The sequence below is a fragment of the Centruroides vittatus genome, unplaced genomic scaffold (genome assembly GCF_030686945.1).
Source record: "Centruroides vittatus isolate TY-2023 unplaced genomic scaffold, ASM3068694v2 contig_879, whole genome shotgun sequence".
Taxonomy (NCBI): domain Eukaryota; kingdom Metazoa; phylum Arthropoda; class Arachnida; order Scorpiones; family Buthidae; genus Centruroides; species Centruroides vittatus.
In genome coordinates, this window is record NW_027122571.1 from 1,822,137 (window position 1) to 1,846,794 (window position 24,658).

General features: G+C 31.4%; 2 protein-coding genes across 4 annotated transcripts in view; one reads left to right on the top strand and one right to left on the bottom strand.

Moving 5' to 3' along the window:
* LOC136983253 (protein muscleblind-like) overlaps positions 1-5,468 on the top strand; it is a 136,504-nt gene extending 131,036 nt beyond the window's left edge. Inside the window, exon 8 of the mRNA XM_067279957.1 lies at positions 5,386-5,468. The gene's annotated coding sequence lies outside the window, so the exon portion shown is untranslated. The remainder of the gene's footprint in view (positions 1-5,385) is intronic.
* The window catches only part of LOC136983249 (dynein assembly factor with WD repeat domains 1), a 60,041-nt gene continuing 40,731 nt past the window's right edge, over positions 5,349-24,658 (bottom strand). For 2 of the 3 annotated variants that reach the window (XM_067279946.1, XM_067279944.1), the window contains 5 exons: positions 18,330-18,436; positions 7,614-7,735; positions 6,741-6,913; positions 5,509-5,671; positions 5,349-5,434 (listed from right to left, as the gene is read on the bottom strand). In XM_067279946.1, coding sequence (XP_067136047.1) covers positions 5,376-5,434; positions 5,509-5,671; positions 6,741-6,913; positions 7,614-7,735; positions 18,330-18,436 — 624 coding nt within the window. In that variant the 3' untranslated portion in view covers positions 5,349-5,375. The remainder of the gene's footprint in view (positions 5,435-5,508; positions 5,672-6,740; positions 6,914-7,613; positions 7,736-18,329; positions 18,437-24,658) is intronic. The other variant, XM_067279945.1, reaches the window with a different exon arrangement.

Consider the following 24,658-nt stretch of genomic DNA (forward strand, 5'->3'; position numbering starts at 1 on the left):
AATTTATTGTAAATAACAAAAAATAAATGCTCAAATTTTATATTTATTTGAAATTATTTAATTCATTCATATTTAATTCATAAGAAATCAAATTATTTAACAGAATTGCCATTTTTATTAAAAAAAATAGTTTTTACTAGGACATTTTTTAACTATCAGTAATTTCATAGATACAGATGAAACTAACATGTTTTTTTGAAGGATCAAAACAAATGTTCCTTCTTTAAAGATGATTACCTCAAAAAAATTTGCATTCCATCCAAAAAATTCTGGATGAAAATTATTTAAGTTTTTATCTCAATTACAGAATTGATTATGTAATTATCTAAATATTGATCATTAAGATATTTAAATATCTTAGTTACAATAAATTAAATCATAAAAAAAAAACATTTCTTTAACTGTTACTTTTAAAAATATGACTAGAAATGTTCATAACTTTTGAAATTGCCTATTTTTAGAAAAAGTTTAAATAAAACTTCATTTTTCTTTAATGGAGAATTCAAAAATAAAGGTATCCCATGTTGAAATTCTGAAGTTGCTCACCTTGAAAGAGAGTCAGATGATGGCCTAATTTTTATGAAATTGGAAAGGCTCCTCAAAAATAAATAAAAATTAACCTGAATAAAAGTTCTAATAGGAAAGAAATATTTGCCAGGGACATTATAAATGGACCATCCTGTATATTGAATGAAAAATTCTGAAAAAAATTAAAGAAAATAATTTCTGACAAAATGGTTATAAAGTATATACTGTAAATTTTTCTTAATATTCATTAAACATGCAAAATTTAAAATATGAAACGAATAATTTTATATGATAATTATTTACTGTTTTAATAGTATTACATTTATTGATTTGATGTACAAAATAATTTTGATATGATGTTATTTAATCTGTAGATTCATAATTTTGAAAGGATGACTTTAAGAATGATCATAATATTTATAAAATCAAATTAAAAATAGATTTTATATCTAATTTTTTATGACTTTTTTAAAGTCTAATAGCAAACATATTTTTATATTTGATTGAAGAATTTGAAGGTTAACATTTATCATACATTAAAATTTTTACATCTGTCAGCTTAAAATTATATATCTGCAGAAAATAAAGCAGATTTCTTTATGTTTCAATTGAGTTTTGTATAATGTTAATTATTATTTATATTTACAAGAATAATGAGTGTAGTGACAAACAACTGTTTTTAAAATATAAATACTCTTGAAGTGTTTTATATCATTCAATTTCTATAAGATCACGGATAAAACATTTTAAAATAAAGTTGGCAGAATTATTTTGTTAATATGCCAAATACAGAAAGTATATCTGCTTATTTAAACAATGTAGCAAAATTGTTACATTTTGGAATTGATTTGATGCCAATCTCCTAATCAGAAATTTTGCCAAGGCTTTTAATACATTCTTTATTTTTGCCAATAAAATGAATTATTGCAGTGATTAATTTTGATTAATGTTACAACAAACCACTGTTAAAGTTTTGCCAAACATAAATTGATTTAAACACTTCATAAATTTCCTGAAACATAGATGAATGTTTTCACTAGGTAATTTTCTAATAAATCATAATATTTGTGCATTCTTTAAAAGTACTGTACCTTTAAGTCACAGTGTATCCTTTTGTAAAAATTTTTTAAGAATAAAATTCAATTAGTTGAAGCCTTCTTAGAATATTTTAGATCAATCATCTTCAATTACAATATAAAAAATATTCTGCTTAAACTTTTTACAAGACTAATGTATGAAAATGTTTTTAAAAACTGTTGTTATTGAAAAAAGAAATAGAATATTTCTTGATAAAGTAATATACTAAGTTAGGTAAAAAGTTGAAAATTTAATTAATGAAACAGTTTTCAATCTAATTCGGATTCTCTTCACTTTTCACAAACAGATTGAATCTAACCTTTTCAAAATTGCTGACCCAGACATTTTAAAATTAGGATGCAATACAGAGGCATGCGCATGCCAGTTCTAAACCAGTTAGGGACTTGCGTTGGAATAAATCTAATATTTGCAAAGTACTTGCAAATATTTTTATAAATTTATTTTGTTTCATGACAGAGCTTAGTTCACACTGAGCATGATTTTCTGGCAAAAGCGAAAAACAGAGCAAATAAGACATCCAGTCCGCGCTTCAGGCTTTGAGCGATGGATACCACAAAGACCCGTTGGTAAAGGAGATCAGAGGCAAGGTACTGAGGGCGAGGCACGAACGACACGTTGCTTTGAGATGGGTCCGAGGCCACACCGGGATCCTGGGTAACGAACGTGCCGATCATCTGGCTAAGGCGGGGGCCAGAGGCCCATTTGTAACGAGGACGGTAGAACCCTCGGAAACTTACATAAAAGGTACTTTGCTGCGACGATCGATGACATGCTGGCAAGAGAGCTGGACTCAGAGTGCAGTAGGTAGGCCAACCTATGCCTTCGTGCCTGATGTTGGCCTTACTCCAGTGAGTTTGTGTTGGTATACGACGCAAATATTGACCGGACACGGGAGGTTTCCCCATTTCAAGTCCAAATTTGGACAAGGAGATGGTAGCTGCTCCTGTGGGTGTCCTCGCGGAGACGCGAGACACTATGTGCTTGACTGTCCTCTAACTGAGGACTTCCGCCTAGGGGCCGACCAGGTTAACTGGAGTATGCCCCCTGAACAAGTGCTTAGAACGCTAGCAGCTAGTAAAGGAAACCTAAAGAGACTAAAGGAATTGATGGTTAAAATTATAGATCTACTCGATTTGTAGGGCCCAGCGGCCACACTGGGTGGGGTGTTTCCTTCCTGTAGGAAGAAGCGCCCCTCATGTCTGAATGTCTGTACGAATTACAATACTATGTGCTAATACATGACAGAGCAAGTTAAAATGCGGCGCAAGCTGCATATATACACACAAAAGTTATGCCAGAGTTAGAGCGTTGGGCCTAAAGGAACGGATGGGAGCCCGAAAGAAGTACCTGGTGGCCCAACTAAAAGAGTCAAAGACTACCTAACGGTACGAGACCAAAGCCTATGATTAAGGCATAGTCTCTTCGAACCCTGTAATGCCAATAGGCGGGGCAGGGCAAGAGTTTGCTTTATGAGGTCAAAAAAAAAAAATAATAAGACATCAGACATGATGTCATTTCTGGAGAATTTTACCATTTCGCGAATTGCTTCGAAGTTCATAACTGTCGAGCTTTCTCGCTACCAAAAATATTTTGCCACCAATTGTATTCTCCTTAGTTGTTACATGGTTCTTGTTTTCAAGATGGCTACAGAGACTTTCTCATGCAATAGAGTAACTGTTGTAATTACGGATTTTTAATATTCCTCTCACCCAGCATCATTTTCTTTTTGACGCATTTTTCCCAATAAATAAACAAATATGATTAACAATGAAATATTGGAAGTGGCCATTTTGTTTTTTGAGATGATGTTTTTCTTGCTTGCAAATGATTGGCTCCTTAAAATTTTCAATCGCTTTTCACTTTTGGTTTTATGGGTCAATTTCACTAAGTGAATAAAAATTGCTTTTCGCTTTTATCATTTGCTTTTTGCTATTTGCTCAGTGTGAACTAACCTTAATTTCGCAATGTCTATGAAAACCAGACAAATTAATAATTAATCCGGACCATGTGTTTAAAAACCAGCTTGTCTGGGTGAAAACCAGCCTGGTGGCAACACTAAATCTATCTAATATTAATATTCATCTATTCATTGTGATTATACACACTAATCTACTATATACATAATATAAATAAATTTTAATTTGCTAAATATTGCTACTTAAAGATTCAGATTTTATATAAATAAGTATGAAGGTCTATATGATAGATTAGTGTTGATATGTGTGAAGATTTTCTTTCTAAAAATACATACTCAAATATTGACATAACTTGTGTATGCAGAAGCAATTTATATCAATCAAGCTTCATACTTAATTTATAAAATGCAATAAATCAATTTTTACTAATGACAAATTTAAACTTGTTTTGAAACAAAAATGAAATGAGAATAATTATGAAAGGTCACAAATAATACAAAACATTTTGTGTTTTATATTTTTTGCAAAGTTAAACAATCATCATCAGATGACAACTTATTACACCAATATATAAAACACATAGCAAATATATATTCAACTACTGTTGTTCCTTATATCTTTTTCAATTCAGTAATGTGGAGAGAATGACATTATCATTTATCTTCCAATTACACAAATGATAAATAATTCACTTTTTAGAAAAATATTTTTAAGATCAGAAACACTATTAAATGCTAAATATAAACTGGAAAAGTCTACATTTGCTATTGGTTATTACCAAGTGAGTCTAGAATGATAATGCAGTGCATTTTCCCTAATCAAACTTAATTATTCTTAGAAGTGTTTGGATTAGCAGGATTAGCTATATAAAGAAAAGGAAATAAAAAGAACTACAGACAAATACAAACAGTATAAAAATTTTTCAAAATATACTTGGTGCTTACATATTTATGTTTAACTATGCAGTATATTAATTTTATAACTAAATCTTGCTTATAAAAAATAATCTGGAATTTTTTTTGTTGAAACATTTACAGAAAAACTAACAAATTTGGTTGAATTAAGTGGGAGATTAGCCAGAGTTACTGAACTGATTACTACTCAGCATTAAAGATTAAAAATGAAATTAAAAATCTGTTACTACAGAAGAAGATTATGCACCGTTTATTTAAAATAAACATATTTCTATCAAAATTAAATTTAAAATGAAGATACATACCTGAATTTTACTTTTTATCTTGAATTCAAAGTTTCATCAGTATATTATAGGTAGCAATGAAAGTTTAGTGCTTGTTTTTAATAAGTTATACAATTTTTTAAATTTCTTATCACTTGTATGTATTTAATTTGTCTTAACCATTTTTTTTACTAAAACTAAAATTAATATTTTTACTTTATTTAAGATATATCCAAAAACTCAGTTATCCAAAGCTGTCCCTTACTGATTATCTTGAATAATCAATACTCTCCTGTAAATGTTATTCAGGATCTCTAATTTTAAATAGGATTCATTTATTATTTAAAAATTATACAATATTGTTATCATAAAACCATTACTTATATTTAAATAGTAGATTTTATATTTTAAATTTTATTGTAATATTTCTGTATTCTTATGACATTGTTGATGCAACAAATTTCAATTCAACTTCAAAATATTTGTTTATTTGATGTAAAAATAGATAAGACAATTTTAACTTATAACATTTGTTATGATTGAAAAATAAAGAATTTTCTAACAATAATATTTATGCAAATATTTTATACTTTCAAAGATAAATTCATTCACAAAGCTCAAAATTTGAATACAGTGTGATTATAAAGAAATATCTTTTATTTCCAGATACGACACACATTATCCTTGCTACCTACAATAAATATTTGAATGAAAACTACTTTTTAGAAAATAAAATATGTATCTAAAACAATGTTATTTATGTTTAATTAATATATAAAATTTTTATACCTGTTATAATAGTATTTCCATGATAACTGAATGCGCAACTAAATACTTCATCAGTATGACCAACTAATATCTGATGACAGAGTCCTGTAAAAGGGTCCCAGATTCTTGCTGAACAATCTGCACTGGCTGTTAAAATTCTGGAGCCTTCTGGACTAAATACTACCTAACAATAATATGAACAGTAATATAAATTTTATAAGTATAATTAATGCATTGTATTTTTGTAAAATTTTTACAAGATTTTTTAATTTATATTTATATTGTAAAATTAACCTCTAGTCTATGAGAATATTGATCGTTTTTGTGAAACTGATTTAAAAATATGAAAATATGTTTCCTGAATTTAATAAACACCAATTTTATTTCAAAAGAAAAGGAAATTATTATGAACAAAAATTTAAAAGATGAACAGAAAACTTTTTATTTTTATAAAATAAAATAAAAATTTTAATTTTGCAATAAATGGCTATGATTAGAACAAAAAAATTTGACAACTACTGTTTTAATGTATGCTTTATTGTAATATTGTCTTAAATAATAAGAGTTTCCTAATTATTATTTAATCAATGCAAATCAAAGTTTTGAAACTTATGGATTAAACAGAAATCTAGATAACCATCTATCTCAAATTGAACAAAAACATCCTTATTTGAACACCTAAAAACTTTATATTTTAAAAATGCAGAAAATAAAAATAATTTATATAAAACTAATTTTGTTTACTTAAATAATGACAAATTCGTTATCAAAACCAAATATAAATGAAAGATTTAAATATATTAAAAATACAAATAATAACAACTCAAAGCCTGACGAGTATATAATAAATCACTAAATGATTGCCTAAATATCGGGCTAGTAACAATAATATGAATAGCCGTACTTAACCAAGTAAGGTTATATCTAAATTAATATACTTCTGGAAGCAAAGACTTGCTCGGGGTCCGGGTGGCGTAACTGGCAAGTGCACTGCACAGCAAGTGAAGGTTGCGGGTTCAAGCCCCGTCCCGGGTCGGTTCTTTTATTCCAGAAGATTCTAAATTTTATTTAATAATTTATTTATTTAATTATAATTATTAATTTTCTTAAGAGATGGTGCCCAACATCTACCTCTAGTGACAAATTACTTTGTACCAATCATTTAAATAGCCATATAGTAGCCCGATATTTAGGCAATCATTTGGTGATTTATTATACAGTATTAAAAATATTACATGCTACATAACTATGACCTTTGAAATTTCTTCGTCATGTCCAGCTAATTCTGAAATACATTCTGTTGTCAACGCATCAAAAACTCTAGCTTTTCCATCCATGCATGCTGTTGCTACATATCTGCCAGTCATATCAAATGTTACATCCTGAACTTCATCCAAATGGCCAAGTAATTCTCCTAGACAATGTCCTAAAAATACAATTCCTTTTAATAAAATACAAAAAAAAAAAAAAAAACTTGGACTATTTCTTATAAAATAACATGCAGATAAACAATTAAACTAAGAGCTCAAACCTTTTCCAAATCTTGAATTATACAGGGTCAGATAGGAAAACAGGCAACCTTTGAATATTTATTAAGACATTTTCATATACAAGATTTCAAACAACATAGTTTGCTATTTATGTTCTGGAAGATAACATCACTCAAGTGCCTTCATTCATGCACAATCACTCTGCATCTTCAAAATATGTCATGCATAATCTTGGGTTTTTATTAATGCATGATGAGTTTTTACTTTAAGAATTTCAATATTTTGTGATCAAAGAATATGTGGAGATTGTCTACAAAATGTAGAAACTATTAAAATATACACTATAAATTGCATGACAAATTTTTGTCATGCAATTAATAGCATACTCAAGAATATGTTATGCCACTTTATGCATGACATACTTTGAACATGTAAAGAGTTACTATGCATGAATGAAGGCCACTTGAGTGATGTCATCTTCAAAAATAAATGGCAAACTATGTTGTTTGAAATCTTGTGAATGAAAATTTTTTAATAAATATTCAAAAGTTAATAAGCATCTAATTATAATTTCCCATTTTCCTGCCAGATCCTGTAATAATATCTAACAGGAATATTTCAATAATAATTTAATACCTGAGCGTGGATCCCATAAACAGCTAGTTTTGTCAGAAGAGCCAGTTGCAATTAACGTGCTATTCCAATTGAAAATACATGATGATAATTCATTAAGATGTCCAGTTAATACCATACAGCATCTAAATATTGAATTTTTATATTTATTAATTTTTCAATAGTGTGTTTTCATATTATAAACACATATTTACCCGTGGTATTAAATCATAGTAAAATATATCTCCAGGGATGTAACCACATGAGATGGCAAGTGATTACACTAATGCTGTTTTGTCTTCAATGCCATCCCATTTGATTTAAAAGTAAACATTGTAAAAAAACAAATGCCAAAAGCAGTTGACCACTAGATGAAACAAAAAAACAGTGTATCATACTCAAATACTATGCTACATGAATAGACATGATGTAAAGAAAAATAAAATTCAAGACTTGTTCATGTTCATCCTTTTCTTTTTTTATTGAACATTGTTATATGTACCACTGGTTTGCATATGGCTTGCATACAACATTCAAGGACCTGCATATCAGTATGGCTGCTCCTTGAACAATAATGTGTTGCTAGTGATCGTGATTTATTGTGCTTTTACAGTAGCCTATCATTATGCTAGATTTATGCAAGCCATCAATCATACATATGACTCACATTCAGGAAATTCTGGCTACATTCCTGTAAAGTTATAAATTAGTGAGATTTCAAACTATCCGAGGTCGAATTAACAAGGATTTTCTGTAACTATTCTACTTAAATATGAGTGTATTTTAGTGTTTTGTTTTCTCCTTCATGAAAATTATAGATAAATACTTAAACTGTAAATGTAATTGTATGTATTCTATTTATTTGCTCACTCAAAAGGTAATTAATTAAAAAACACTAATAGTTGAAATATCCTTTTAATAGGACATTTTAACTGTTATTCTGGATAAGTATAGTTTTTTTTTTGTTTTAGCAATATTTTAAAGAAAAACAGAGAGAAATTTATATAATTTGTCATATTTCAAAACAAGAAATATTGTGCAATTGCTAATTTTCAACAGAAAATGTAATTTTAGTATTGAGCAAGTCTTATAAGCAGTAGTGGGATTCAAATGTAATTTGTAAACTGGTTCACTGCACTAGTGATCATTTTAAGTATTAAAAAATAATATTTATTTAACACTCCAACACCTTATCTTTGCTGAAAAAATGTTTAATAAACACAGTTTCAACCTGTTCTATAAATCATCTTAAAATGCAGAATACAAACCACTAACTATTGTAAATACAGTAGAACAATTTTAAATAAAAGCTTTTCAAATTTTAACATTTTTAAATATTTAAATACAAATTTTAGAACATAATATGAATTTTAAATTGAATAAATGTACAAGAAAGAAACAAAATAACTGACATAATAATCAAAAATTTATGAATAATATATGAACAAATAAATAAATAAACAAATGAATAACAAAAATTTAATAAAGTAAATATAAAAAATATATAAAATGAACTCTTGGTTGTAAAGAAAACATAAACCATCCTATCCTAATATTATAATATCCTCCATAATATATTTCCAAGCTGATGACAAGGCTTTGGCATCTCTAGCATTCAGAATAAATTCATGGATAAGAAATTAGGATGATGTGCCACAAATGATGTGACAATAATCAGGAGATTTTGCAATCCAACCTCCTAAAATTTAGATCAAACTTATGTTAAGCATTTATCTGACAGATATTTTGCTGCAATTTGAAGAAGAAAAAAGTAGAAGATAAGGAGGGGTAGGGAGGGTTACCAATACTAGGTCTGGAAACAAGGTTCGAGAACAAAGGAACATAGAACTTACGAGAAACTAAGAATGGCTTTCCATTTCCTTCCTCAAAATCTAAAAACACAATGTTTATTTCTAGGCTGTTTTCTTGTTTGCCCAATCTTTCAGCAATAAATAGCACACAACTTCTTTAGATAAGCCAATTGGTAGTCATTCCATTGAAAAAGTCCAATGGAATGACTACCAATCAACCTGACATTCAGTACACTCTCAGTAAGTCAGGGAATACTCCTTAATACCTTGAATGTCACTCAAAAACCCAAAAAATCCTCCTTTTCTACCTTGTTCTCTTTTTATATATCCCACCAGGATCAATTGATGTTAAGGATACCAATCACGACTTCTGGATCCAATGTTTTAAGATTATATGTGAACTTGTGTTGTTGTCTGTTAACCAATGGGAAATGACAGCAGAAAGTAGGTAAAATGGTTTAAAGGAGAAGAATAGGAAGGAAAAAAGAGGAGGAGAGGGACCTAGATACAAAATGAAACAAAGGAATTTTAGGGAGTTATCAAACAAGAAAAACAACAGCTTGGAAGTGACAATACCCTATCATTACATGAAAAAAGAATACAGAATTTTGAAAAATATGGTAAATAATGAAATAAAATAGTAACAATTTTCAAATTTGTAATTTTTCAGCAACCGACACAAAAAAGTGAACTTTAATGTGAAATGATGAAAAGGTGGAAATTCTATTATAATAAATATAGATGGCATTTACAATAGTGAGCTATGGAAATGTTAACAATGGGCTCATTTTTTCTGACAGAAACAAAAAATTGAATGTTAATAAAATGTTATAATTTAATTTATTACAAAAAACAAAATCTGCAATATTATATTAATAGATATTGTAAACAAAGATGTCCGTTATATATTATTCTATACAATATAAAAACAAAAATTATTATTAGCTGAAAATAAAACATCACCATAATAACTTAAAAAAAAATACATAACTATCAAAAACACTATGCCAAAAGCTGTGCCACACTATATTTCCTTCTTCCGTCATGTTTTTTGATTCTTCTAGAAGGATCCATAGCTGAGTGATTTTTCAGGAAATATTTAACGTAAGTATCAGGATTAAAATTCATTCAAAGATTTCCCATTTAAACAAATAGTCATTAAGTCAGAAATATGTTTTATGATCAGAGAAGTTCTTTTCATTGTAACAATGTTGTTCATTGAGCTAAAGCAATGATTTCCACTGTGTGCACTGTGCACCATGACCAATTTAGCCATAATTTTATTTATTAGTGATGTGCTAAGAATGTTCATTTTTTGTATGCCTGCTTAAATTGTTCGGTTTGAGTTCAGTCTCACTAGAACTTTTTAAATAAATACAAGCCTTTTTCTATTTTTTTTTTTTTTTTTCAGAAATAAGTTATGCTTTCTGTTTGTTAATAGAAAATCAATCAATCAATCAATCTTTATTATTTGATTTAAAGGGAGTTATTACAAAGGGGGATTAAATAACATTGTTACTTTAAATTTGATATATGAACAAAAATTTTATATAATGTTATCATCGTGAAACTGTCACCGAATAAAACTTGATGATAAAAATCAGACATCAGTGTAGCAGCTCAAATATCCGAAAGAATATTATGGGAATCAAGAACGTGTTTTCTCATATTCATCACTGTCATTCCACAAAAAGAACACTCAGCGTTACACGAGACATTAATTATTTTACCATTTAAGTTTATTGAAAATCTGTATTTTGTGAAACCGTGTCCTTTTCGTATTGTTGACTTGTTAAACACTAACTTTATAGTGTATTTTGAAGACAGCAAATATTCATCGGTTATCTTTATTTAGTCAACTAAATAAAGATAACCGATGAAAACCGATTTAGTCAACTAAATAAAGATAACCGATGAAAATTTGCCATGATGAGCAATTGACTGCCAATGAATTTTATATAAAATGATTAGAAAATCATTTTCTAAGTTTTGTTTGTTTAAGATATGTAAAATGTAATTTTTTTGTTTTATTTCAGTGCCAGTTTTTACAAAATTAGTAATTTTTGATGTGCTGGTCACCAATGCTTGTCATGAAACCTATGAGCAATTGTGCAGGCAGTTATGCTTGAAACACAAACCCGTGACAAAGTTATTATTAAGAAGTTATGCTGTTTCTTAAAGTCCGGATTCTCACATCACCCAGCCTTTCTGTTTGTTCTGATTGGGCAAGCCCAATTTTAAATTAGTATGATAGTTATAAAAGCACATGGTAATCAATAGCCAATTAGGCATACTCTCTCTCTCATGAATAACAGAAAATATATATTATTACCTTAAAGATATTATATTAAAATTCGTTGCATATAAAACGTGTATATAAACTGTCACGGATTATTTATGAGGCACGTGTCTTGTTTACAGATCAAAATTTACTCTCTCTCTCTCTAGGTTTTACAGAAAAAAAAACCAGTGATGCAAGACTAAAGGGTAAATACATTTATTTAACAAAACTATATACAAGGGCAAGGGGAAAAGTTCTTGGCCAAGTAGTGAAAAAATCAGTTTTTTATTTTAAAAATGAATTTATTTCTCAATATAGTCTCCCTTTAGCTTAATACACTGTCCAACTAACTGGATTCCATCCCTGAAGTGTGATTCTGGAAGATCTTCAAAATATCCATTTACTGCTGCTATCACCTCTTCACTTGACCCAAAACGTTTTCCAGCCAAAAATTTCTTAAGATTTGGGAATAGATTAAAAACAGATGAAGCCAAATCTGGTGAATAGGGAGGATGTTCCAACAATTTATATTTCAAATCCCCCAATTTTCCCATTGCCAAAGCCCCTTTGTGAGTGGGTGCATTGTCTTGGCACCCACTCACAAAGGGTCTTGCATTGTTCACACTCACAAAAGGGTCAGCATTTTCTTGGCACCCACTCAAAAAGAGAATTTTTTTCTATTGCAAACTATGCCTTTTCTCTCTAATTTTTTCATCTAGCTGGTCAAGATGTGCATAGTATTCCCCATTAATTGTTTGACTCTTTGACAGGTAGTCAATTAAAAGAATCCCTTTGGAATCCCAAAAAATACTAGCCATAACCTTTCCAGACAATGCAATTGTCTGCTTTCTTTGGTGCAGAGCCACCAGCTTCTACCCACTGCTTGGACTGTTGTTTTGACTCGGGTAAAGTGGTGAACCCATGTTACATCCATCATAACAAATCTGTGCAAAAAATTGGTTGGATCCTTCCTAAAACTGTGAAAACATTTCTGAGAAAGTCAATTCCTCATTTGTTTGTGATCTGTATTTAACAAATGCGGCACCCATCTTGCACAAAGCTTTCTCATACTGAGTTCTTCGTGTAAAATGTGTTGTACCTTTTCTTCTGAGATGCCTACAACCTTAGCTATCTCATACACTTTTAATCGTTGATCATCTAAAACCATCTATTGTGTATCTTCTTGATATTTTCTTTGGTAGTTGCAGTTTTTGGCCGTCCTTCACGTGGATCATCTTCAATCGATGTACAACCATGTTTAAACTCAGCTACCATTTTTTTACTGTTGATAACAAAGGTGCAGACTCCTTATACGCTTTTACCAACTTTGGATAAATTTCTGTTGGCGATCCAAAACGAAGAATTTTATGATGGAATGGTATTCAAGTTAGTGTGTTTTTGACAAAATGAATAAAATGCTTACTTTAAACAGCCATATAAAACAAACTATTTGTCTGATCAAATTCACATTTGGTATTTACTTTTGCAACAAATCTGGCAACATAACAAAATGATACTTTCATTTGTAGCAGTGCCATCTATGGGCTAGGCCATAGATGGCACTGCTAGTTTTCACCTTGCCTACGTACAAAAAAAATAATTTTTTTTTCTTTTGGAGAGATAAAGATTGTACAATGTATGAGCTATATAATATCTATATAACCAGTATAAACTACGTGAATATTAGTAGGTTAAACACAGATATGAAAATTAAAAACAACAATTAGAGCCATGACAAGGGCGGAAAGGTGGTCGGGTTAGTTGGGAGGGTGGTGGAAGATGGAATAATGGTGTTTGGGAGGTATGTGGCATTATTGGGTCCCTTGGTTCGGTCTGTTCTGGTTGATGTTGGGTGTGATTGATTTCTTCTTGATATGCTTGTTCAAATCAAGGGAGGCAAGTGTATCCTATTGACAAGATGAGAGTCACTGGAAGTGTTTGTGATTGCCTCCATGTTTGGGCAAATAGTAGGGTGGACTGCAGAGTTTACGTTGACTTCATTGCTGGTAGACAACATTGGTGGTGGTGGTTGGGATTGAGAGTGGGATCCCACCACCCGTTAGCTTCAGTCATCTAAAAATGGGGAAATATTAAAAATAAATTTGAAGTTATGGTGATTGCTAAAAGATTGTGTAAGTCTGATGGGTACCTCAAAAAAAAGAGATAGGATTAGGGAAGGGATTGGGTGGATCTCCGTATGTCTTGCAGACATAGAGGTCCATTGTAGCACATAATCTCCTCATTTAAATTTAATACAGGTACTCCTCACTTTATGACCTATCTGCTTAACGACCACTCGCACTTACAACCAATCGAGTTTCGACCTGCAATTTGGGGAATCCCCTTTCTCAGCTTGAGTGTCGGTCAGTGGCGTATGGTGACATGCGCACTAAGCGTACTATAATAGTCTTTATATGAATAAATTTGAAGTTTGTTGCATAATTTTTATAATTTTACAACGATCCTATATTCTCGGTGCAAGCTCCTCGCTTATCGACAAATTCGCTTAACGATGTAGTCGTTGGAATGGAACTTGGTCGTAAAGTGAGGAGTACCTGTATTATAAGTAAATTTGGTTTTGAATGGCAGTTTTTCCAAGAAGAAAACTTTTATAATGAAGGAGGGTCTTTCAGAATATTGTTTATAAGCTAATATAAGAAATTTTTGAAGATGGCACTCCAAGGTAGCGGTCCAGGTACCCCTATGAAGAAGAAAGAAGATTGAATCAACATTATTACTTGAGGATGTGCTAACATGATATGATGTTGAAGATGGGATCAGGCTCCTTCCCAGGAAAAATCAGTTGTATGGAAAGGGCAAGAAAGAGGTTTAAAAATGCATAGTTCTTTGTGGGTTCGTCGGTTCTCTTCGTGGAGAGTCTTGGGACATTCAAAAGGTTGGAAGGAGCAGGGTGATCAGATAGTCATAGCAATCTGTTCTATATCAGGCTGCAAATGTGCCCCAAGGGTTCTTAGCAGACATTCAGAGCAGACTATATAGCCATTAGTAGACTGGTATACCGGTCTACTAATGGCTATATAGGTTATAACAGATAGGGCAGTTTAGCAAGGTGGCCAAAGCAGGATCGATTGGATTCATTTTATGAAGGGTAGTCCGTAAAAGAGAGAGGAAGAATACGCAGTAATTGGTTTCCTTTTTTCGAAGAGGGATGTATTAGTATTTTAATTTATTTAATATATTTAAAGTAATTTATTTAATATTGCAATTTCTCAAGTAAAGAAGATTGATTAGATTGATTAGGGAGTGGATTTGATATCATGTGGATAGGTGTCCGGTCTCCTGAAGATGTAGGTGTTATGGCAAAGCTGCAAATAGTATCTTGGGAACATTTGATTAATTCTGTAGTTGGACAGGTATGGACGTGGTTTGGTATTCCGGCAATATTGATAAATGGTTATAAGGAGACTTCCTATTCCTATGATGGAGACAATGGAAGTTAAGATGATGATTGTGGATGAAGGAGAAATAGTTGAAGGGTGAATATGATCATGGTGGGCAGAGAGGCGGAGTTGTAGGTCAGGTTCCATTTTATTTAAAGATCTGTCGGCTTGTTACATCTGTTTGTATTTCAGAAGTCAAAGTTGAAATTATTTTTTGGTTAAGCAGGTTTGGATTAATTCCAGTTCCGTTTTGTTGATGTTTTTAATGGGAGGAATGATGAAGCGTCGAAAGTTCTTGATTTGAATAGCTGTTTTTCTTTGAAAATGAGAAGTTAGAATAATTTTGGGAAAATATCTCATGCAGGTTTTGGGAAGCAACAATATACCCATGTTATTTATCATGGTGATTGGATGTAGATTGTGACTGTAGTTTCTTCCTTTCTGTTCAAAGGACATTTAATGGTTAGATTCATTGGAGTGGGTATAGAATAGGTCCACGTTCCTTGGTTGTTACTTCGTCAAAAAATAGATGAATACAACATTATTAGTTGTCGAGGACATAGGTAATTGATGGGTTTTTTCATTTCCAAGGTATAAAAAATATTCACAGCTTTGTCTAAGTGATTGCCATATAGGAACATTTGGTGAGCATATGGTGATAGGTGTTTGACATCTCGTTAAATCGGGATAATGTAGTAACATGTATGATTGGCAATTCCTAGATAAGGCAATAATAAGATATGAGTTGTTATATTAGATAAATGCTTTAATAGTTGCATAATATACTGATAATCATATAATTTCATAGATGTCAAAATATCCCATGAGAGTAATAAGAGGTATTTTTACAAAAATGCAAAGTAGTTTTGGTAGCGCTACAGCAGTAATGGATATCCATTGATAATATTTGAACAAAGTTTCTATTTGTAGTATTTCTAAGATGAAATATCCTTCTGGTAGATGAAGTTGTATCTCTTTAAGAGAATTTAATAATACTTTCTTTGGAAGGAAATAGGTGCTGAGTCAACCCTGTTCCAAGGTTTTGATAGCATTGCAAATTTCAAGTATCAAGGTTCGAAACTCTCTAACAGATGATTCTGTGGATTGTACTGCTGATTCAAAAGCTAGCTTGTACTGTGGCTGCATTAGTGTTTCTTCTATAAGACTTTGTTTCCTTATCAATGAGTGAATTCATTTATGCAAAGTAACCTTCTGATTATCCAAAAGGACCACCAGAGGGCTAGAAGCAGTTAAAAATACTACAAGACACAGTAGGTATTGTGAAAATTTTAATCATTGTTTAATTGTGAAAGTGTCATAGCCTCAAATAAAAGGTTGGCATTTTGATCATATTTTAACTTTGTGCTAATTTTTAATATTCTATTTTTTTGCTGTCTTAAGAAGATTTTCATTTCTTCAAGCCAATTAACTGTTACTTTTAAGTTGGTCTGTGAAACAGGGAAAGAAAAGACTCTATAAAATATTTATATATTTTTTTTGTGTAAGTCTCTATTATTCTGAGTGAATTTGTTGTCAATTTGTCTTCGAAATTCGTAAGGTATCGTTAAGTAGAGTAGCTTGTGATTGAAGGAGATGGATAAACTCCTCATTTGTTTCAGATAATTGAGATATTTTGTCGTTAAGAATCTCAATGTCTTCAGAAATAGCCATTCCAAATAGGTATTTTAAGACCTTGCCTCTGGCATTGATTAATTCGCATTTTCCCCAAGTGGAGTAACTAAGGTTTTCAGTTCGTTATATTCTGACTCATATTCGTCTAAAGTAGTTTTTAAAAAAATGAGCTCATTAGCGGATAAGGTCCATCAAGGAGCAGATTGGTTATCGTGATCTTGGTTTTGTACCTGTCATTGCACTAGAAGGGTTAGAAGTTGAATATGCCTTTTTAGAAAGTGAAATTGTTCATCGTAAGGATTGAAGGATATATCCAAAATGAGAACCCAATAATTGATAGTCATAAAGAAGTTCCCTTGAGTAGATTATAAGCATCTTTCTTCAGTCCTATGTAAGGAGCATAAACTGTTGAGGTGAAGATGAGAGTTTGGAGGAGGATGCATATATGCATGATTGCTGAGGCTTGCTGGATGTTGAACTCTGAATAAAGGAAGGAAGATTGGTTAGATGCAAAGTATGGTAAAACATGTAAGATAGATTACAATGTTAGAATGTTACATATTAAGTGAGAAGGTTACCAGAAATTTAGGGTCAGGATTAGGTTACCAGAATTTTGCTCCTTTCTTCAGAAATAGACCACCCTTTTTTTCTTTTCCTTTGACTAGATTTTTTTTATTTCTTTCCTTCATTGGAGGGTTAGCTTGTCAAAGGAGAGACAAATTTAGGAATTCAACTTTGCCAGGGAGGTGGAGGGATCTGAGATTGTTCTTCCACTGACCCTTGATTTCTCAAAGCATAAGAATGCAAGGGAGCTGATTCGCTTTGTTCCTCTGTGGTGGAGGGTTCTGTTTCGCCTTGTTGTCAGTTTCCATCTCGGACTCAGACTTCAGATTGTTGTGGAATTTCTGTTAAAATAAATTTGTCTCATGGATCCACTGTAAATGAGGTATCTCATGATAATGATTCAGGTTTCATTAGAGTTAGAGTAGTAGGTAGATCTAAAATCTCTATCCCTTCAAATTCCTGTTGAGCTGTAAAATGCTTTAAGTGATTAGAGTGAACTTCGATTTGCTTCTTTATTTGGATATTTTCAATTATAAAAGTGATGGGGCTCAGTTTGGTTATAATTCAGAAAGAGCCTGATCATCTAGGTGCTAGTTTTCTCTTTAACCCTTGGGGTATGACTACTTCATTAAGGTAAACCCAATCACCCACATGATATATGAATAGCTTATGCGTTCAATGATGTTTTTGGCATTCTCTAGTAGCTTGTTCAGAGTGTTCTTGTGCTATTTGGTGTGCATTTTCCATTCAAAGGTGTAGTTCTGATGCAAAATTATCATCTATATTGCATTTAGTCTGAGTTGGACAAATAATAAAGTCAAAAGGGTAGGTTGGATCAAAAGTTGTTTGTGTGCACATTTGGCATGCATGCCAAGAGTTGCCCAATCATGCTCTAGAGACACACACATCAATAAATCAATAAAACCAATCTTATTAAAAATATTAATAAATATTTGAAATTGTTCTATTAAATAGCTATTAAATAGCATTTGTTAGCTATTTAATAGCTAACAAATGCTACTAAATAATAACAACAATAATACAAACTAACCTTCCTGTTCGATAATCCCATAATCTTGCAGTTCCATCAAATGAACCAGTTAACACAAGTTGTTCCTGTGAACTAAACCAAACCGATATAATCTCTCTACTATGACCCTAAAATAAAATTATATAAATTTTAGATATATAAATATATATTAATAACTTTCTTAAATTTTAATTTATTTGGATGCAGAAATAAGTATAATTTTTATATTAAAATGTACAGTACATAGATAGTAGTTGAGATAGTAGGCTGACTCAATTATGCAAATATTATCTCAATAGTGCTGGGGGGAAAAAAATCACTTTTTCCATAGTAATCTAATAAACAGATATAATAATATATTGAGCTGTTCGGTAAGTTCTTAGCGCTTTTTAAGAGAAATAAAAGAAATTGTTTTAAAACTGAAAATATACTTTTTATTCCATTACGTATGCGCCATTGTTTTTAATGACGTGTTGCCATCTATGAGAGAGCTTCATGATACCCTCTTCATAGAACTTTCCAGTTTTTTCTGTGAAAAACTGATCCACATGGGTTTTGCAAGCTTTCAAAGTATCAAAGTTTTTATCATGAAGGGAATTTTGCAGAGAACGGAACAAATAATAGTCCAACAGGGCAAGCTTGGGTGAGTAAGGGGAGTGGGGTAAAACATCCCAGCCTAGTTCCAATAATTTTTGGCGTTTGTAAAGACATGTGCGATCTGGCATTATCTTGGTGAAACACAATTTGCCTTTTCTATTGGCCAGTTCTGGACGTTTTTCTTTAATTGCCATGTTCAGCTTATTCAATTGGGAACAATACTTATCAGAATTAATTGTTTGATTCTGTGGAAACAGCTCGTAGTACAGGTTTCCTTTCCAATCCCACCAGACAATGAGCATGACCTTCTTTGGAGTTTTTAATGGTGATTCATTTTTCTTACCCCATGATCGTTTTCGGCTGATGTTATAAATGATCCACTTTTCATCACCTGTCACTAAACGCTTCAGAAAAGGGTCATTTTCATTTCGTCTTTCAAGAGAATCACAAATAGAGATGCAATCCAGTAAGTTTTTTTTCCGTTAAGTTGTGAGGTATCCAAATGTCGTAACAATTCATGTATCCGAGCTCCTTTAGATGTTGAAATACAGTACTGTTTGATGACTTCACTATGTCTGCAATCTCTCGAGTTGTGTAATGAGGGTTTTCATCCAATAATGCTTTGACCTGGTCCTCTTCAATAACAGGAGGTCTTCCTGAGTGAGGAGCATCTTCAAAGCTGAAATTACCCATTTTAAATTTTGCAAACCACTTTCGAACAGTTGATTCTGCTACAGCACTCCCACCATAAACATCACATATCTTTTTTGCTGTTTGTACACCATACTAGGAACACTGCAACTTTGTTATATTGTGATAGAATTGAGCAGAACACTGAGTTTTTGTAATTAAAAATTTTTTAATTAGTATTAATATATAAACATATATTAATACTATAATATATTTTTATATATTATATATTATTAAAATATAAAATAATAAGAATTACCTTTCACTCCATCTAACCCAAGTGCTGACATATGTTTGAATGTGTATGTAAGGGCATGCACACATGCGTGTGATCAGAGGAAAAAAGTTGCTGGCCACACAAAAAGGCAGTCCTTACACCTGTTGGTCACAGACAGGGAGGCAATCCTTGCACTTTCCATAAAGAAAGAGATGGTCCTTGCACCTGCTGGGCATGGACAGGCAATCCTTACATTCACCAGCATTGATTGCTTTGTTCTTGTGTTTTGTTCACTTTTGGTGCCCATTTTCAAACAGGTGCAAGTAATGCATTTTTAATTTTTGCTCCCTAAATTCCATTAGGTATACCCAATCGCATCAGGACACATTTTCCACTTTGATCCGATTATATCTCAAAAACAAATTCATGGACCCTCATTTTTTATTCTTCTTCAAGTGCCATCTCCATTCTGAAGATTGGCAATCATATCATCACAGCTATGTTCTTTTTTGATACTGCAGCTCTGAAAATTGACCGCAGTGGAAATTTGCAGGTCTACAATTTTTTAAAAATTGCAGCCCAATAATAATTATAATTAAAAACTCTTCAAATTATACAATTTTTAACTATTTTAACATGCATGTTTAATGTTAGAGTCAATAAAACCAGAATTTCTATTAATTGAATTCTAGTCTTATTTACTTATCTCACTTAATGTTATCAGAATAAGTAAGTTCCAAAATGATTACAATAAGCAGGTGTCTGTGTATGAATTATATACATATATTACATACACAAGTTTGTCTGTGACAGATGGGTATTCAATGAAAATATTGAATAGTTGGTATGAACAATTCATGTTGGACAGATATAAAGTGAAAGAAAAACAGGAGATTAAACAGTATGTATCATTTCCATATATTACAGGTGTATATGAAAAATATAATAAGATCTTTAGTCAAAATCAAATTAAACTGGCTCCAACCCAAAACAATAGGTTATCTGATCTGATGATTATAAGAGAAAGTATAAAATAGAACTTTTAGAAGGTGTGGTATACAGACTGGAATGCACATGAGTTAAGGAGTATGAGACTGGAATGCATAGAATAAGTTTAAATTATATTGAGATTGTTTTTACTGATCTGAAGATAGAACAAAATAGTCCCAAAATGCTTAAAACCTAATTTAAAAAGTTGAGTTAAACCAAAAGCATTATTTACTTCAATTATTTTATCAGTATGGAGTTGAAAGCTATCAATAAAATGTTATTAGATGAGTTTATCACAGAAATGAAAAAATCTCCAGATTAAAAAAATTGTTGCCATATTGCCAATTGGCTTGAAATATCAAAATCTGATGATAAATTGCTAGATCTGACAACTATAACAGTATTGTGGGTTTCCTTAAGGAAGGATTCCACCACAATATTTTTTGTTAAAAAATTAACAATCTTTTATTGTTCAGTATGTTTGTACACACAAAATTACGACTGACTCCAGCTGACGAATACTCGCCGTTCTCTCCTTATGCTTCAACTCAGCATATACTTTCCAACGATTCCATCCAACAACCCACACTAATAAGTCTCTCTTTCTTTCTCTCTCTGTTACCAACCTTGACACCTCTTTGGTGGTGGTGCCATCTGCCACCACAGTATCATACCATTTGCAAGATCATCTTATTAGCAAAAACAGAAAGCCTGTATGAAAAAAGTGTCTTACATTCAAGTAAATATGATAATATTCAGTAGCAATTGTCGTGGTACTCCTGTCCAATATTTGTTTTGTTTTTCTTTTTGTTTGTCACTAAGCCATTATAAAGCCTCAGTTGAACTTATTGCCAGAGAAGATAACAGTCTCAGTTTGCTAGGTGCACATCCAAAGAGGTTCAACCAGGCCATTTTCATGAAGCACCCTAATTGGTGAAAAGGAGAAGGTGACTTATAGAAAGGGTATGAGAACAAGAGAACTGAGGTGATGACATATTTTCGCTCAATGGGCTTCATCTTGTCTGAAGTGACCATCAAGCATGCAGAAGAGATCATCAAAGAAAGGATGATGAGCATGTGTAGGAAGGAACAAAGAACTAGGGACTCTTAATAGAAGGAAGGTGGCATCATATACACAGATCCAATACATATGTCATAAGGAACAGAATCTCGTAAGGACTTTACTTCAGAATTTCCCATCTGTTTGAATTAAAGGGTGGAAAGAGGTGTTTAGATGAAGACTCATGCACAAAAGTCTTGAAGTGTAATCAGAGTATAAACTGAACATCCCACAGGCAGAAACTTGAGATCTAGTAACTAAGGAAACATTATCAGGAATGTACATATTTAATATATATACTGATTTAGTATATAAGATATTGTCGAGATTTAATATATATTTTAGTGACTTAGTATATTAGATATTGTTGAAATCAATCTGTTACAAATCAGATATTGTCAGCCAAGCCCCCTTCTACAGCAGGATCAGATTGTTATCAAATATAAATAATTCCCACAAAAATCGCTCTCAAGTAAAGGGAATTACACAATAAAAATTTGCCAATCTCTAAGATTTCTCAAACGGGATCTCAGGATCTCAGCTGTTATTTTAACCTGGAAAATCCCACAAATTTCTTAAAAGTTAACTTTATTCTTTTTAGTGTTAGGGTTGAGGAAATTTTGCAAATAGAAAGTATAATTAACTCATAAACTGTCAGAATACATTTGTATTTATTAATTTTAAGCCTGCTTATTAGTTTTTAAATTTTTGCTTGTTATGACATCTCACAGATTGTCAATAATCAATATGTATTTGTGGCAAGACTCTGAAAATTCTTTACTTGTCAGAACCTGTAATATCTTGAATAATTGCACCAATGCTGTCTTAATTTTAACTATGCCCAGTAGCTTCAATAACTGCATTATGCCAGATTGTGCAAATTGAGCAAGAATAGAAATGAGTAAGAAGTCTGCAAGTATGAAGTTTTTCTTCATAAATATGATTATTAAAGCCAAATGAACTGCCGAATTATCGAGCTATAAGCTCAGTGCCACTATTAAAGCAGCCAAGGTAGACAAATCAAGAATACTAGACAGCAAAAGAAATACTGTAATGCATCTCAAAAATGAACTAGAAATCTTCCAGGCTACAGGTGAAAAAACACATAACATCCATCTTCTTTTAAATGCATTAAAGACGATTCCACCCACATCCATTGAATTGGAAAAGGCATTTTCTGTAGCGGGACTTTTCATTATTAAAATAATAACCATATTGAGTGATCAGAGTATTGACGTTCTTTGGTTTTCAAAATCTTATAAAAATTTACAATAATATTTTGTATTATGCTTTATTTAAAAAACGAAAATTACCTTTTAAGTTAGAAATTTGATCTAAGTTCTTTTTTTTTTTTTTAAATTTTCAACTCAATTCAAAGGCATTTTTGTTGTAAGCAGTTTCCAACAAACTTTAATAAATTTTTTCTATTTGTGAAAATTTCTGCACAATTCAAAGGTAATTTTAATATATATTTTACACAGCATTATTAATATTATGATTTTGGAGGTTGCAAAACATATTAAATTACTTTAAAAAATGAAAAATTTGATTTCAAGATATTTTTTATGTTTTAAAAATAATTAATTATATCTTGGGATTTCCCAGGATCCCAGGAAACAGTTCATTTTTTTCCCAAAATCCCGAGACAAGCAAAAGACCAGGAAATGAGAAACCCTAGCCACAAATAGAATTATCAAGATAATTTATTTTTGGAAAGTTAAGCACCAATCACTTGCTCTGGTATTAAAATTGGAAAAAACTGAAAAAATGGAGTTAGTTAGTTTGGTCTCTGAATGACTCATATGTGTTGGGATTTGTCACTCACCAGCAACCATTAAGCAGTGAATTTAACTACCATAGCTATCCCTATAATTATAAAAATCTCTATTGTGAATATGGATAAGCCCATTCTGGGTATGGATAAAAGGCTCTCTTATTGCTCACAGGGCAAAGAATTAAAAAACAAATATAGTCTGTACATGTTGTACTGTATCAAATATAATGTTTATGAAACAGTACATCAATAACACACAAAAATAAAGAAATGTGTTAATTGCCTCTTGTATTTCAGTAAATTGTAGAATTAATTGATTACTGTTAACGATATCATGAAATCATATATTTATACTTTCTATTATAGGAGATATATATATATATATATATATACAGTAGACCCCCTATAACATGGGTTCATATAACACAGATTCGTATAACACGGCGAAAAAATTGCAATCGTGTTCATATAACATGCTAAAAGAGACTCGTATAACATGGTAAAATGTCATCGCCAACTCGTGTCGTGACAGGATTGGTTGAATCTGGACCAATAGCGAACATTGCACAAACCGTTGAGTTTAAACGAGCAGCAGACCTACTAAAACTATTTATTATTTAACGGCCATAAAAATTATATTTATATTAATGATGTCTCCAAAGTTCAGCAAATTTTTCACAGAAAAACAACTTATCAGGAAACATGCGCCTGCCGTTTGATGAGCCGCTCCGTGACGAAAACAAGCTTAAGCAATGGCGTCGTTGAACAATGCACACTCGGTAAGTAATCCTACAATTTTTTGTTTATAGCATAGTTTATACGGATTATTCCCAAAAAATTATATGTCATTTGGAAATGTTGAGTCAAATTAGTCTAGAATCAATTAATTTTATGGAAGAAAGTGCTTCAAACAGCCGTAGTCCCTAAACTGCACACGTGCCAGGCTGTGATTGGCTCATGTATTTAAGTGACTCGTACAACATGGAATTCGTATAACACGGTAGATAAGTTCCGTGTTATAT